We start from the raw sequence: 16,595 nt of genomic DNA on the forward strand, positions 1-16,595 counted from the left end.
TGTCCAGGTTAAGCTTTGTGCTGCTAGCATATGCTTGGTGTGCAATCTCTTACAGAGGTCAGTAAAGGGTAGTTCAGTTGTGTGAGGTTAGAGTAACAATTTAGCTCAAGGTGAAATTAAATATTAAATTTTGAGATGGTCATCCAGTCATGCTGCTTTCCCATTACTGTTACCAATTGCTTCATTAATAAGAGCCAAACTACATGTAATGGCAGCCATAGGTTGCATCCGTGGCTGACACCATTTTACAATTTGTTTTTTTTTTAATGCTATGAAGGCCCAATCCTGATTGGCCCCATGACATGGGGAGCATGCGGTCTTATTCCCCCACCTTTTCAAGTGCTGAAACAGCCATTTTGATATTTGAAAAGGCATTAGGATGAGGGACAAGACTGCCTGGCTGACACAACATTCCTTCCATCTATTCCAGTCCACCCTTCAGCTCTATCCGATTTTTAGAGTATTTCTGGTTTAATGACATTTAGACAGATTTTAAAAACTGGCGTTGCTCTTTCCCACACAGAGACTGGACTGATTTCCTGGGCCTGCCCTGCAACAGTAGTTCAGGGAACAAGTTAGGATATCCATATTCTCACATCACACATACAAAAAAACCCAGGATGAACTCTGGCTAATAAACTATCTTCAGACTATGGTTTCAGATCCTGGTTTGACGTAGTACAAAATAACCATTGTTAGTGGAGTGGCAAGCTTTCCAGCAGTCACTAACTATGGTTACTTTTGAATTAAGCTAGTGTAATAATTTCATGGAATTATTATGTTTTGATATTTAGTAAAGATCCCTGAACAGACCTGGTGACTGATTCACGGGTTACAAAGTCTACATGTCCTCCAAATGGCCTTTTAGATGAATTCAGGGAGTCCTCAATGCGAACTTAATTTTCAGGTATGAAAAGGGGCTTAACCGCCCCCGCCCATCATTTTCCCCACCTGAAATGAACTGAGGGAGCTTCTATTTGTCCACTGAGGAAATTCACAAGTGCAGATTGCTACACACCTTTCCCTAATTGGGGGGGGGGGGGTTAGTGGCCATTTCAGGTCAGAAAAACAGTGTGTGTGAGGGGAGGCTACACCCCCCCCCCCGGTTCTACACTGAATCTGGCTCATGCATGCCTGGGAATTATGTTCCTGGTGGAAAACTTTCTGAATGCATCTGATCCAAAAATCTCATGGCAGCCCTATGTCTGCCACGTGGACTATATAATGAAAATCTTATATTCTAATAGTCAAGTGTGGGCCGATCTGCAGATACCTAAATCTGTGGGTGGATCAGGTTTACACTGACAGAAAAAAGATTAAGTTCTGCAAACCCCCTAGGATTGCAGAATTTTTTAAAAAAATATATCAGTTTAAATTCCCCTTCCCAAAACAAAAACATTGCCCTGCACATGCGCAGATTCCTCACCAGACAATGCCAGCCATCATGCAGCCTCCTGGATTTTTGCTGCAGTCGCAGCTCCCAGGGGCTCTGCTGTGGTGGGGAGAGATGAGGGGGTTGTCTGAGAAAGGGTGAGGGGAGACTGACATAGAAGTGGGGGGGGGAGAGAGAGAGGAGGAAGATTGAGAAGTGGTGGGGGAAAAGTGGCATAGAAGGGGTAAGGGGAGATAAAGGGGTAAGGGAAGATTGACAGATAAGGGGTGGGGGCAGAGGGGGAAACATTGACACAGAAGGGGGGAGAGGGAAGGAAGCAAAGGCAGGAGGATGGGATGTCCCATTCCCTGCGGCTCCCAGCTTGTTGGTTATGATTTGGAATGATGCATATATCTGCAGAATCTCCTGACTGCACTTGTTGATGTGGGTAAAAAATCACAGATGAAATACTCTAAATGATAAGATTTCTGGCTATTACTATATTCTATAGATTCCACAAAAGAAGAAGAGGTGGTTTTTACATGCCGACTTTCTCTACCACTTAAGGAAGAATCGAACAGGCTTACAATCACCTTTTCCCTTCCCCTCCCCACAACACTCTGTAAGGTAGGTGGGGCTGAGAGAGTGTGACTAGCCCAAAGTCATCCAGCTGGCTTCATGTGGGCGAGTGAGGAAGCCAACCCAGTTCACCAGATTAGCATCTGCCGCTTATGTGAAGGAGTGGGGAATCAAACCCGGTTCTCCAGATTAGAGGCCACCGCTCCAAACCACTACACCATGCTGGCTCTCAACCCAGAGACTTTTTTGGACCTTTTTGGCAACTAATACAAAAATGAAAGAAATGCTGTACAATTAAACATTTGTACATAAAACAGAAACAGAATCCAGATTCACAACCACCTTTAATTGACAAACAACAACAATGGATTAAGAAACTGGAAGAGGAACATAAGACAGCGTCAGAAGAGGTTTCTACTGGTCTTTTAACTCCTTCAGTCTTCGGATGGCAGATTTCACTGTCACCGCTGAAGTAGTGCTGGAAGAAACAGAAGTATAATTGGTACACCAAAGGAGGCATACTTAACAACCTGTGCATATTTTAAGTAATTTTTGAATAAGTTAGTCAAGTTTTTCAAGTTCTATTCAGCACACCTGAAAATGTCAATGGAACTGCATAAAATGTGTATGGATTAACTTAATCTGCATTTAAGATTTTTGTTTTTATTCTGCCTGCAGCCAAAACTTGGTGTTTACAGTAATTAGGCAAACATTCTTTGACATTGCAGTTAGGGGTGGGAGTGGGATTCAGCTGGAGAACAAGGGACAGTGTTTGGCTGCCCCCCCCCCAGGCTTCACTGATGACTTCTGCGAGCTGTAGGGAGGGGGACGCTCAACTAGAAGAGACTCCAGGAACAGTGAAGGAGTCCCTTGCATTAGCCTTCCCTGCCTCTGATGGCCTTCAATGAACTTTGAACAGTACTAACAGAACTAACTCTTTGCAATGTCTGTTGCTTTTTTGACGAAGACAGGAATAAAAAAGAACAGAGCAGAAGCATTTAGAGGTCTATGGGGAAGATACTGATGCTCTGTTTCCTCCACCTCCCATTTCCTTCCACAAGCACCAGTTAGATTGATTTTCAAATGTTTCTTCATACCCGCATGGGTGGAAATTTGGGGAGACAACATCCATCATAAGATCATCAAGATTCCACATTACACCAAGAAACCATCCACTATCAGACAATAAGACTGAAAAAAGGCATCCCCACCCCACCACAACAAAACACTGGTAATACTCCTTACTTGTATGTCCAGGCACCACCAGCCACTGTTTTCATGCAAGATCCACAATGCCAGATACCCACAGCTTTCCTCTTCATTTTGGTCTATAAGAAAGATACATCACTTATTCACCTAAGAACATAAACTACATCACTTTTATAGCATTTTATATGTGACCCATCATGGCACAATCCAACATTAGAATCACATTAGCGCACACTCATAAGTTATTTTATTTATTTCTACCTTGCAGCACTCAAGGCGACTTACAGTATAAATAAAACAAGTTATAAAACAAGTTATAAAAAGAGGGCAGTTTAAAATCACAATTAGGACTGCCAATAAATAAAAACTCAATTAGTCAAATGTAGTCTTAAATAAAACTGTCTTCAGCTGCCTCCTGAAGACAGAAAGCAAGGGGGCCAGATGCATCTCCCTCGGGGGGTTGTTCCATAATTTTGGGGGCTGCCACCAGAAACGTAGTCTTAAATAAAACTGTCTTCAACTGCCTCCTGAAGACAGAAAGCAAGGGGGCCAGATGCATCTCCCTCGGGGTTGTTCCATAATTTTGGGGGCTGCCACCAGAAAGGCTCTCTATAGTGTGCCCGATGAGCTTATTTGACCAGTGGGACAGTCAGGAGGACCCTCTCCCTGTGATCTTAACTCCAGGGCAGGAACATATGGGAGATGGTCCCTGAGATATTCCTGTCCCTCCACATATAAATCAGTGTGAATCAATGTATGACCAGCACCACACATACTAAGCAGTTTTTGATACAGTAAGCAGGTGCCCAGACTGCCCTAAGCCCAGACCATTAAGCACAGGAGGCAGCCCTGCAGCAGTGGCAATTGCAACAGCTAAGCAGGGTTGTGTGTCCATTTCCATAGTAACAGCTTATGAGACTGCTTGACATTTACAAGAAGGTGATCCAAAAAGAACTGTCACCTTTCAGATTAGGTTTTGTCTGTGCTGTAGGGAAAAGGGCAAGAGTCCAGTAGCACCTTGAAGACTAACAAAAATATTTTCTGGTAGGGTATGAAGAAGTGAGCTGTGGCTCACGAAAGCTCATACCCTACCAGAAAATATTTTTGTTAGTCTTTAAGATGCTACTGGACTCTGGCCCTTTTCTACTACTGCAGACAGACTAACACGGCTACCCACTGTGAATTATCTTCTGTAGGGAAAAGACAGCCACAGTCTTCCTGAATATTTATTTTTACTGTATTTATACATCCACCTGCCCTGACATGGATGGCCCAGGCTAGCCTGATCTCCTCAGAAGCTAAGCAGGGTCAGCCCTGGTTAGTATCTGGATGGGAGACCACCAAGGAATACCAGGGTTGCTGTGCAGAGGAAGGCACTGGCAAACCACCTATTAGTCTCTTGCCATGAAAACCCCCCAAAAGGGGTCGCCATAAGTCGGCTGCGACTTGACGGCGCTTTACACACACACACATCCTCACTGCGACTCAAAATGGATTATGCAGCTGATATCCATGATAATACTTTGCTTTATAGTTTATATTCGATGTCTCTTTGTATGGACTGTTTTTATAATCCTTACTCCACTGTTTTCATTTTACTACACTTTTCCAGTGGGCAGAATAAAAAATTGCAGCAAGAAGTGCCTAAGTAAAGAAATAAACTATTATAACCCCCACAAGAATTGGACAAAAACAATGTTGTCAAACAATCTTTAAAGAAAAGCATGCACGCTGAAATAGTTACAACAAAAATACAAATAATTCTTAAAAACCTGCTTGAGCAGATAATTAAGCAACAGAAAAAAGTAAAATGGTGAAGGTTAACTGGAATGCTGACAGTAAATAAAATTGGTTTGGGGACAACCTTTCAAGGACTATAATTTCCTACAAACTTACTGAGCCAATGAATGAACATCCTTATTTTTTAACTGGCATTTGCTGCTCAAGGTGCGTTTTTTTTGTTTTTTTGTTCACACATTATATGAGTATGATACATTGGTTCTGAAAGCATACTCCACGATACAGGTTTTCACGAATAAGTCCTGTAGTAGTGCATTCACTAGCAGAAATATGCTTGGTCACTAAAATATTACCAGAGCCAACTTTAATACATTCCTTGGATTCTGAGTCGATAAACGAAGTGATTTCAAAACCAAATTTCTCTTTATGATCACATGTAAGTTTCATCAGAAATGGAAGTATGTTTTCAATCCTGTGCTAACGCAGTGAATGCAAATTTGCAACCAATGCTAGGGCATGATTAAAGCACAGAGAATTAGAACAGTCATTTTCGCCCTACAATATCAAAATGGACAGAACTATCATGCTCTAAAGATGTACAAACAGACCGACTCTCAACAGAAAGGAACGGCTCCTGCAATCCTCCACAGATGGAAGACTCCTAGAAGCAAAGGAGGTTCTCACCTTGCCACAGAAGGAGCAGGTGTATTTGGCATGCTGGCTAATTTCAATCTTCTTCACCATCTTCCTCAGGGAAGCTCCATATCGGGTACCATATTTACCCACAATGCCAACTTTCTTGGTGCGCTTGGCCTATTACAGTAAGAGAACAAAGAACTTTTAATTTTCCTTCTTAGAAAGTTATTATCATCTATCTACAGCCACATACCTTAGGTTCAGGTCTCTCCAGCTTGAGTCCAGAAAACTATCAATTACACCAGCTGGTGTTTTTATGCAATCCCTCTTATCCCAGAAGACACTATTATCCAATATTCCGTAACTCCTTCCCAACTCCCACCGACAGGTGTCACAGAGTAATCCCTATATGTAGGAGTAATGCTAAGCAGCCCCATATGTAAAGAACTTCCAAACTCCAGGTGGGGCCTGGAGATCTCCCAGAATTACAGCTTATCTCTACTCTCTGATTTGGAGGTATTATACTGGACTATGGCATTATACCCTACTGAGGTCCTTCCCCTACCTAGGCTCCCACCCCCAAATCTCCAGGAATTTCCCAACCTAGAGTATGCAGACACAAGACCTTCCCCCTTCTAAAAAAGTTTGATATGCTATTAACAGAGAAACTCACAAAAGGGCAAAGTTTGGCCTGGTCAGATGTTACTAAAATTGAATTCCCAACAATTCAAATAGGATCATAGAACTTATGGAGTAATACTGGTAGCATAAAACTGACACATATGTTGTCCCAAATAATCTTGATACAGATTGCAAGCTGGAGAACTCCACAAACATAAGAGTGGACTACTGAAAATTCTGCCTGAAGCATAGATGGAAACATTTCCCAGGATATGAATTGGGGAAAGGCACTCTGATAACTTACCGTGATTATTCATATGCACTATACATTTCCCCCTCATTACAAGAATTAAGAAGATTAAACACACATATCCCTAGAATAAGAACTTGAGATTGAGGGAAAAGATAAGGAATGAAGAAACCAAGGACAGCTACACAGTCTTTACCCAGTTATTTAAAGTCAACAGAAGTGACATTTACCAGTGAAGAGATTCCATCAGCTTTTAAAATGTCCCAGAGGTGCAACGATTCCTGCACCCCTTGCTATCAAGGTCTAAAATACAGACAACCATTGAACCCTGAACTATACACTGCCAAACTGTAAATTTCAAATGGAGAAGGAAAATGTTTCAAAAAAAATTAGCAGTGTACACCACTTTGGAGAAAGATGGGATACCAGCATTTAAAAACATGATTTATGACCCAGCATTTGTGTAGTGCTTTCTGTGTTTAAAATAATCCGTGCATTACTTTGCAATCTTTATAACTCTGTATGGTAGGACAATGCTACTGTTTTCATACTGCAGATGTATGTCCAAGTCTACAGACCACTTTACACAAGGAGCAGGCAGAAGACCCTTAAATCAAACTAGTTATTTTTCCTGTCCAACCTTATTTTGGGGAGGGTTTTTTTAAAAAAAAATTCAGTCAGATTAAGGGTTCTGAAAAATTCTAGCACCCCGTTTCGCTATTTTGGGTGATCCTCATAAAAAGTCTGCCATGCTGGGGTGGGGGTGGGGGAGGCTGGCAAATGCAACTACCAGTAGTGTCTGGCTTGTAAATGAGAGGCGAAAGCAACCAGATTACCTAAGACCACCTAATGAATTCGTGTTAGGGGCAAGATCTGAACCTCCAGGGCCACCAAAACCGGCGAAATGGAGGAGAAAGACAAGCATCCCGCACCGCCAGGAAGCGCCTCTCACGTCCCAGGGGCCGATGGCCGTCCGGGCCCTCCCGCGAGCTGAATCCAAACGGTTCTTCGCCTGCCCCAGAGCCTTACTCGTGCCCAGCCCGAGATACTCTCAATATCCAGCTCGCCAGATAGCTCGGGCCTCGTTGCTCCACTCCGGAACGACGCCAGTACGGTAGAAACAAACCCCGAGGAGGATTGCGAAGGATAAACCGGGAAAGGGGAGAGGAGCCGCACTCACCATCTTGCCACCGCTACAGGCCGCAGAAACAGAAGGAAGTACTCACTGCGCACGCGCAACGCCAACCCGCTTTGCCCCTCGCGGAAACGGAAGAGGAAAGGCACGTGGTGTAACCCTAGAGCCGTCCGAGGAAGTCTGTGCAGGCGTAGAGAGAGTCTGGCTCTATGGTTCCCTGCGGCAGCTTCGCTCTGGTTAGTGGTCGCCGCGGAAGAATTGCAAGGCACAGCCGTGGGGTTCAGCGACGTCGCATCCTCACGCCTTCTTGTCCCTTTTGCATCTGAAATGTATTAGGATGGAGGGAAGTCGGCATTTCGGCCAAAATTAATTTGTTTTTAAGACCTACGGAGTGAAGCGGGAGATCTTTTCACGCTCTCCAGTTCCGACGGAAAATAATGGTCTGTGCAACCCGCGCCTATGCAAGATGGCCCTGCTTGCTCAGAAGGGCTTGCTGTCAGGACAGCATCGTAGGGCTGCATTCTTATTCGGAAGTTCCAGTGAACTCTAGAACCTGCCGAGCGAGCGAGAGCCGCATGGCGCTCTGGGTACATTTAAAAGGGACTGAGTAAAAGTCAGATCTAGCTGATTTTCAATGGATCCTCATGAATTCATGATTGTTATATTGAAACCAAATAAAACTTTTGCCATTTTGTATGTCTTAGTCTATAGACAGCACCACAAAGATCATACATCCGCCACTTTGTGGTGCTGCCACAGTATAAAAATGTAGATTCAGACTACAGGTCCTCAGTTTTGTATGGGGTCACTCCCAGCTCACTATCAGATCGCATTTTCATGCCCGTGGGTACGGATTACACCACAAAAATAATGCACTGCTTCACGGCACGGCCATGGTGCAAAAACCTGGTTCCAAAGAACGGATCCTCATGGATCCTTAGGATTTTTGTGCTGGGTCATCCCAAACTCACATATCATGCCGATGGCCACAGATTGCACCACAAAAATTATGCATCTACCTGTTGCCTTATTTATATATTTACTTCATTTGTACCCCCCTTTCTCCCCCTGCGAAGAGCCCCGTGGTGCAGAATGGTAAGCTGCAGTACTGCAGTCCAAGCTCTGCTCACGACCTGTAGCCGGCTCAAGGTTGACTGTGGCTGTTACCGCACTAGGTATTCCCAGCAATGTATTACGAGTTTGAAAATGTTATAAAAAATACTGTTCACACTTTCTATGTATTCCCACCGATGAATTAAGAGTTTGAAACTGTTATAAAAAATACTGTTCGCGCTTTGTTTGGCCCCTTTAGCTGTGAAGACGTCTTCCAACCATTTTTTAGTCGTGGCATCCAAAAGCCCTTTTAAAGCGATGTTTTTTATAACATTTCCAAACTTTTGATACATCGCTGGGAATACCTAGTACGGTAACAGCCTCAGCCTTCCATCCTTCCAAGGCCGGTAAAATGAGTACCCAGGTTGCTGGGAGTAAAGGGAAGATGACTGGGGAAGGCACTGGCAAACCACAAACAAAGTCTGCCTGGTAAACGTTGGGATGTGACGTCACCCCACGGGTCAGGAATGCACAAGGGACCTTTACCTTTTTTTTTACTTTCTCCCCCATGAGGACCCAAACCGGCTTAAATCAGTCTGTTGTCCTACATCTTATTCTCACAGCAACCCTGTGAGAAAGGCTAAGCTGAGAGAGTATGATTGGCCCAAGGTCACCTAGTGAGTTCCCATGGCAGAGCAGGGATTTGAACCTGGGTCTCCCACATCTTAGTTCAACTCTGTAACCTACACCACACTGACTTTCCAAGACTTGGCTAGCCAAGACTACAACCTTTAGAAGTATACACTGACAAAGAAAATCTGTTGTCCATGAAGCTGGCAATTAAAACTCAATTCATAGTACAAAAAAAACCCATTTTTTTCCTCAAAATCATTTTGTTCGCTGAATTATTGTGAGATCCATGCCTTGGATCCATGTTTTTTATGCTTCAATCTGTTGTCCTAGCTTTGACATGTGATTTGATACTGGATTTGGGGGAGTTCTCTTGAAAAAACTAGAGCATGGGTTCTCAACAAGGGGAATTCCCCCGGGGGGGAATTTTAGGGTTCTCGGGGGGGGGGGGGAATTGGGACCACTATTCAGCAGTGTGTGATGTCCTGTTGATTATGTACAATCTGTAAAATTGTAGGTTGTTTTTAATTTAATCTGCGACAATCAATAAAGTCTATGACTATTTGAATTTGCAGATGATACTAAATTGGGAGGGGGAGCAAATACAGTAGAAGACAGAGCCAGGATGCAGGATGATCTTGACTGGCTAGAGAATTGGGCTAAAATCAATAAAATGCATTTCAACTGAGATAAATGTAAAGTGACTGGAGAAAGGGGCCGTCATCACACACTGCCACCATCTTCCCCTTGTCACTACTCTGGTTTGGCTACAAAACAAGCTAGGGAGTGTTTGAACAAGTGTTCTCAGAGTCTCTCCACACCGCCGCACAGCTGGGGGGCTCAGAGCCAAAGACTGGGGACCTCTCCTCCCCCTCCAAAAAGAAGCCTGACAGCTTTCCAGACTCCGCCCACTGCTTGGTGGCATCGGCTGACGGTTGCCAAGTTACAGTTTAACCCCGTATCCGTCACAACGTGTCACTCCGCATCCATAGGAAATTATAGCCAGTGGGGAATGTCAGTTGACTACAGAAAGACCCAGTCTGGTTTGCAGGTCTTTCACCTCCTTATTGGCCACGCGGAGCGTTTTTCCAAGCCCATTTCTACACCTGTTCAGCTAACCTCGGTTATTTTAATCAATAAGGACATTTCTTGCCGTGTCTAGCAGAAAGCCCCCGTGACGGCATGTGCACACACACACCCCTTCTTACCCTCTTTGTTATCCCACTCTCTCAGCCAGCCTGTGTGCGCTGAGGGGAAAGGCATTAGCCTGAGTGTCTTTGTGAGGAGATTATTTTCCTTCTCCTCCAGTCCCACACCAGTATTTGGCTCTGAGAGAAATTTGACACAAGAGGCTTCTTAAGTTTATCAAACAGAACAGGGAAGTTTATTGAAGAGAACTCACAAGATGGATTTTTAAGGAAAAGGCAGAATTGGAGGGAAAACTCAAAATCACATATATGTACACAAGGTTCCTTCAGAGAGACAGCTTAGTTCAGATGTCACTCAAGTTGTCTTGAGCTTAGATGTTTCACAAGTTACGTTCCTTCAGTTCTTAGTTTTCGAGCTTTGTTCTGTCCCTCCGAACTCAGTCCCACAGACTCTGTTCCCAGCCTGGCTAACAGGAGCGGAGGGACTTTGAGTCCCTTTCTCCCAGAAGTATGGGGAAATACCCCACATCCCCTCTGCCAGCTCTCTCCGACTACCCCACCACCGGTGGCAGCAGCCCCTCCGCACCACCACCCTGCAGCCGGGATGGCCCCGCTGCGCCAGAGAGGCCCGATTCCCCTTTGCGGCCTGAGGACGGCCTTTCTGCCGCTCGCTCGGGGCTGGGGGGGGGCGGCCTTTCTGGCTCCCCCACTCTTGGTCTCCGTGGGCCGTTCCTGCAGATCAACCCCTTGTCTGTCACCTGCCCCTTCCAATCAAGGTAATAACTATATAAATTGGTGTACTGATATGAAATTGTGCAACCCTAAGGGAATTATCTCAGTACACTACCACAACTTTTCCTTATATATTTCTTTCTTACAAAGTTTCTTTCTCCAAGTGTATATTATTTTAATTTTAACCTTTTAACTTATCTTGACAACTTGTACAACAACAAAATTAAAAGTTCTGAATACAGTTAAACTTCACTATACAAACACCTACCAGAATCTTTAACACTGATGAGTATCCCTCGGGAAAAACCAAATGCCGGCAGCACTGTCCTTGCTCACGAGTAAGCAGTATTGTGGGGATCGCTGTAACCCGCACTACTTCCGCGGTCAGGTGATGTAGACTGATCCAGTCACAACGGTGGAATCCCGTTCCTGCCGATATCTCTCATTTGGCTAAAAGCAGCTATATATTTGAATGTGGATCCATCCAAAATGCATATAAAGCGCACACAAAGATGTAACAAGATCCCGGTTGCCTCTTGTTTCGCGTTGTGTACAATTAGCTTCTTCAGACCGTGCAACAATATTCTAGAAAATCAATTAACACAATGACATCCTATACCTCACATGTTACATGCTGAACCTCACATGTTACATGCTGAACCTCCCCCTTAATATAAAGTGCATTGCTTTATATTAAGGGGGAGGTTCAGCATGTAACATGTGAGGTATAGGATGTCATTGTGTTAATTGATTTTCTAGAATATTGTTGCACGGTCTGAAGAAGCTAATTGTACACAACGCGAAACAAGAGGCAACCGGGATCTTGTTACATCTTTGTGTGCGCTTTATATGCATTTTGGATGGATCCACATTCAAATATATAGCTGCTTTTAGCCAAATGAGAGATATCGGCAGGAACGGGATTCCACCGTTGTGACTGGATCAGTCTACATCACCTGACCGCGGAAGTAGTGCGGGTTACAGCGATCCTTCCAATCAAGGGGCAAGACTGACGAGGCTGACTGGGCCCGGCCCTTTGAGTTGTGGCCTGTGACAGATGCAGGGCTAAAGTGTGAACTGTCTCTGTGGCTGAGGAGGAGGAGGAGGAGGATTGTGGCAGAGGGAGAAAAACCTGCCTTCAGTCACTAAGTGGGAGGCGGCTCCTGAAATCTGAGGAGTGGGAAAGGTGGTGGACAAACCTCCACTCTCTGGTCTTCTGTGTGCTAGGGTAAACCGAGTCCACACTGAGCATATTGAACGTAATGCATATATTGAACAAAGTCTGAATATATTTACTGAATAGCCTGAAGAGACGGTACTGAGAACTAAGTACTGTGCCTGTAACCATTTAAGATTTGAACTGTTCCTAACCAACTTAAGCTTTGTGCCTCTATTGAAGAAATCTACCTACCTCTCTGTAAATAATAAACTTCAATTTATATTCGTAATGATAAAATCAGCTACAGCCTCTAAGCCTCTCAATTTCACCTGGGGGGAGGAAAGGGAAGCCTTCTCCTCACACAAACAAAGGTGACAAGGTGCGGGGTTTAAGAAATATTAAAAAACCCTCACAGTTATTGGTAACAGGAGAAAAATTTGTGAGGGTTCAAAAGGGAAGAAGGACCCTCACATGACCCTATAGGCCTCACCTTGTTATTGTCTATATATAGTCATTTTCCTCCCGTCAAGTCGCATCTGACTTATAACGACCCCCTAAGGTTTTCAAGGCAAGAGGCATTTGGAGGTGGTTTGTCATTGCCTGCCTCTGCATCATGATCCCGGTATTCCTTGGAGGTCTCCCATCCAAATACTAGCCAGGGCCAGGGTTAAAGAAACCTAGTTTCTTTAAATGAAACGAAGTCCTCAGGGCCAGATGAATTGCATCCAAGGGTACTTAAAGAACTTGCAGATGTAACTTATGAGCCTCTTACTATTTTTGAGAATTCTTGGCGAACAGGTGAGGTGCCAGAAGACTGGAGGCGGGCAAATGTTGTCCCCATCTTCAAGAAGGGGAAAAAGGAGGATCCGGGTAACTACTGACCCATCAGCTTGACTTCTATACCGGGAAAAGTTTTTGAACAAATCATCAAACCGTCAGTTCTTGAGCATTTAGAAAGGATGGATCTGATTATTAAGACCCAGTACGGGTTTCTCAAGAACCAGTCATGTCAGACTAATCTTATCTCTTTTTGAGAAAGTTACTACCTTGCTGGGTCAGCAGAATGCAGTAGTCATAGTTTATCTAGATTTCAGTAAGGCTTTTGATAAGGTTCCCCATAATATTCTTGTTGACAAATAGGGAAAATGTGATTTAGATCCTGTTACTGTTAGGTGGATCTGTAATGGGTTGACCGATCGCACCCAAAGAGTGCTTGCTAATGGTTCCTCAACCACTTGGAGAGGAGTGACTAGTGGAGTGCCTCAGGGATCTGTCCTCGGCCCTGTGTTGTTCAATACCTTTATAAATCATTTGGATGAAGGAATAGAGGGGATGCTTATTAAATCTGCAGATTATACTAAATTGGGAGGGATAGCAAGTACAGTAGAAGACAGAGCCAAGATACAGGACGATCCTGACAGGCTGGAGAATTGGGCTAAAACCAATAAAATGCATTTCAACAGAGATAAATGTAAAGTTCTGCATTTAGGTAGGAAAAATCAAATGCATAATTATAGGATGGGGAGACTTGTCTGAGCAGTAGTGTGTGTGAAAAGGTTCTTGGATTTTGGTAGACCAAACACTGAACATGAGTCAGCAGTGTGATGCAGTAGCTAAAAAGGCAAATGCGATCTTGGGCTGCATTAACAGAAGTATAGTGTCCAGATCACGTGAAGTGATGGTATCGCTGTACTCTGCTCTGGTTAGACCTCACCTAGAGTATTGTGTTCACTTTTGGGCACCACAATTTAAGAAAGATGTAGATAAGCTGGAATGTGTCCAGAGGGAGGCAACAAAGATGGCTGAAGGGTCTGGAGACCAAGTCCTATGAGGAAAGGTTGAAGGAGCTGGGTATGTTTAGCCTGAAGAGGAGAAGACTGAGAGGGGATATGATAACCATCTTCAAGTACCTGAAGAGCTGTCATATGGAGGATGGTGCCGAGTTGTTTTCTGTTGCCCCAGAAGGTCGGATCAGAACCAACGGGTTAACATTAAATCAGAAGAGTTTCCATCTAGACATTAGGAAGAATTTTCTAACAGTTAGAGCGGTTCCTTAGTGGAACAGGCTTCCTCGGGAGGTGGTAAGCTCTCCTTCCCTGGAGGTTTTTAAGCAGAGGCTAGATGGCCCCCTGTCAGCAATGCTGATTCTATGAACTTAGGCAGTACATGAGAGGGAGGGCATTTTGGCAATCTTCTGGGCATTGTGTGTGTGTGGGGGAGGTAGTGTGAATTTCCTGCATTGTGCAGGGGGTTGGACTAGATGACCCTGGTGGTCCTTTCCAACTCTATGATTCTATGGCCGAGAGAGTGTGACTGGCTCAAGGTCACCCAGCAAGCTTCCACAGTGTGAGTGCGGATTTGAATCTGGGTTTCCCAGGTCCTCGTCCAACATCTTAACCACTACACCTACAACCATTTTATGCCAATTTGTTTTTAAACTGTAGCTGATAAGAGGTCTCACTGTATTATTTTGATGACACTAGCGGATGGAGGCCTCCGAGAGGCATGTACAGCTTGATGTGCATTTTGGAAGACCATCTAGCTCATGAGGCACGAGGGGAAATCTTGGGACTCCATGAGAATTTTTAAGTGAAAATGGGGTTCCCAGTTCTCAGGTTACTTAACTTTAAAAACCACTGCAGTACAATATTTCCTATGGATGCATATACCATGAACAATGCAAGCACATGGACCAATTTAGGTATTTTCTAGCAAAAACCAGAAGGGGTTTTGTTTGGGGTAATCTCTTGCATAAGTACCCAAAAGTAGTATTTTTTTCTAGATGGCTATCTGTTGCAACTGGCTGAGTCAAAACTACTCAAGTGGCCACCTTGAGTACAAAAGAACCTTGGAATTCAGCTACGGATCCGCCTGTGCCCTAAAATGACTCCACCCACTCTCCCCTTATGTCTGGAATGGCCTCCCACAACATTTGGCCAATGCCAAGTGTCTCATTTCTTTCAGACCCTCTTTCAATATCCGCTACTTCCATGAAACGTTTAGCACGCACTTTTAATCCCCACTGACTTCTACTCTAAACTCAAGTACGCACAACTGCAATGAACACATATTTGTCCTACCACCACCTTCTAGTGCTGTTTTCACTGCATCAAGTTTATGATTGTAAGCTTCTCAGATCAAGGACCTATCTTCTGATACTCTGTAAAAACACCCCACGTATGTTAATGGTGGAATATAAAACATCAGATCAACAAGTTTCCAAAATTAATGTAACATTTTTTCAGGGATGTCTTAAGAATAAATACCTATTCTTTTTCCATTCTGCTGTATGGCCAAATAAAGAACCCCAAAGAATTGCTTTCCCAAGTTTTCCTTTTTTTAAAAGGAAGTTGCATATTGATTAATGCACTGCTAGCTTGAAACATTAAAGCAATCTCTCATGTGGGACTGGAACACACACATAAGGAAGTCTCTGATAGACAGAGATATTCAGATCTTGTACTGACTGAATCCCTGTTGGGAGAAAAGGCAGGATAAAACATTTAAACCACATTCCAGTTTCCACTGACACAGAATTTAATGTGCATCTGAATCTATGCTTAGTTCCAGAGAAAGTCTAAGTAAAAGTATGGACATTTTGGAAAATACATTTAGGGCCCTGTCCACTAGCAGTTCATATCCTACATAAGGTTAATACAGTTGACAAAATGGCTGGTTATTTTCTTTTGATATACAGGTTGAGTTTCCCTTATCTGGGCTTCTGAAATCCAGACTGACCCAAAACCAGACGTTTTGAGGGAGGGAGAAAGCGCCACCCCGCTCCTTCCTTGGTGCTCTGGGAAAAGAATCAGGAAGGAGGATAGGAAAGGGTGGGGAGAAAAAAAAGGGAAGCCAGCTTTCTTTTCAGGGAGGAGGAGACTACTGCTAGCATACCTATTCCAAAATAAGGAAATATCCAAACTACGGAACACTTCTGGTCCCAAGCAGTCCCGATATGGGATACTCAACTTGTATTACTTTTAGCTTGTAATGATTTTTAACCACATCAGAAACCTTTGAACTGAAAGACAGGCACAGATTTTTTAAATAATAAAATGCAGTTTTGCCTGCCATTCTATGCATAATTATTTACCTAAGAATACGTTCAATTAGCTCAGTGGAACATGTGTCCAAGTAGAGATGGCCAGGCTTGGGCCACATGTGAAAGAACTGGCTAGACCAGGTTCCGTTGATTGTATGAACGAAAGCAGACGCTACAATCACATGTGCAAGGAATTTTAAAATTATAGCTATTAAATTTATTTGATCAAAGTCTTCACTAGATAATACAATTATTTTTCCCTCCATTTGAATACAAATACATTAAATGG

At 43.7% G+C, this 16,595-nt stretch overlaps 1 protein-coding gene across 1 annotated transcript; it reads right to left on the reverse strand.

The window, feature by feature from the left end:
• Positions 1 to 2,354: 2,354 nt before the first annotated feature.
• On the reverse strand, positions 2,355 to 7,675 carry RPL37A (ribosomal protein L37a). The gene is made up of 4 exons (XM_056861491.1): positions 7,588 to 7,675; positions 5,585 to 5,713; positions 3,197 to 3,279; positions 2,355 to 2,429 (listed from the first exon to the last, which is right to left on the reverse strand). Exons 1-4 carry the CDS (start codon positions 7,588 to 7,590, stop codon positions 2,366 to 2,368), a joined length of 279 nt encoding a protein of 92 aa, XP_056717469.1. The 5' UTR covers positions 7,591 to 7,675; the 3' UTR covers positions 2,355 to 2,365.
• Positions 7,676 to 16,595: the final 8,920 nt, after the last annotated feature.

This window comes from Euleptes europaea, chromosome 15, assembly GCF_029931775.1.
Source record: "Euleptes europaea isolate rEulEur1 chromosome 15, rEulEur1.hap1, whole genome shotgun sequence".
NCBI lineage: Eukaryota > Metazoa > Chordata > Lepidosauria > Squamata > Sphaerodactylidae > Euleptes > Euleptes europaea.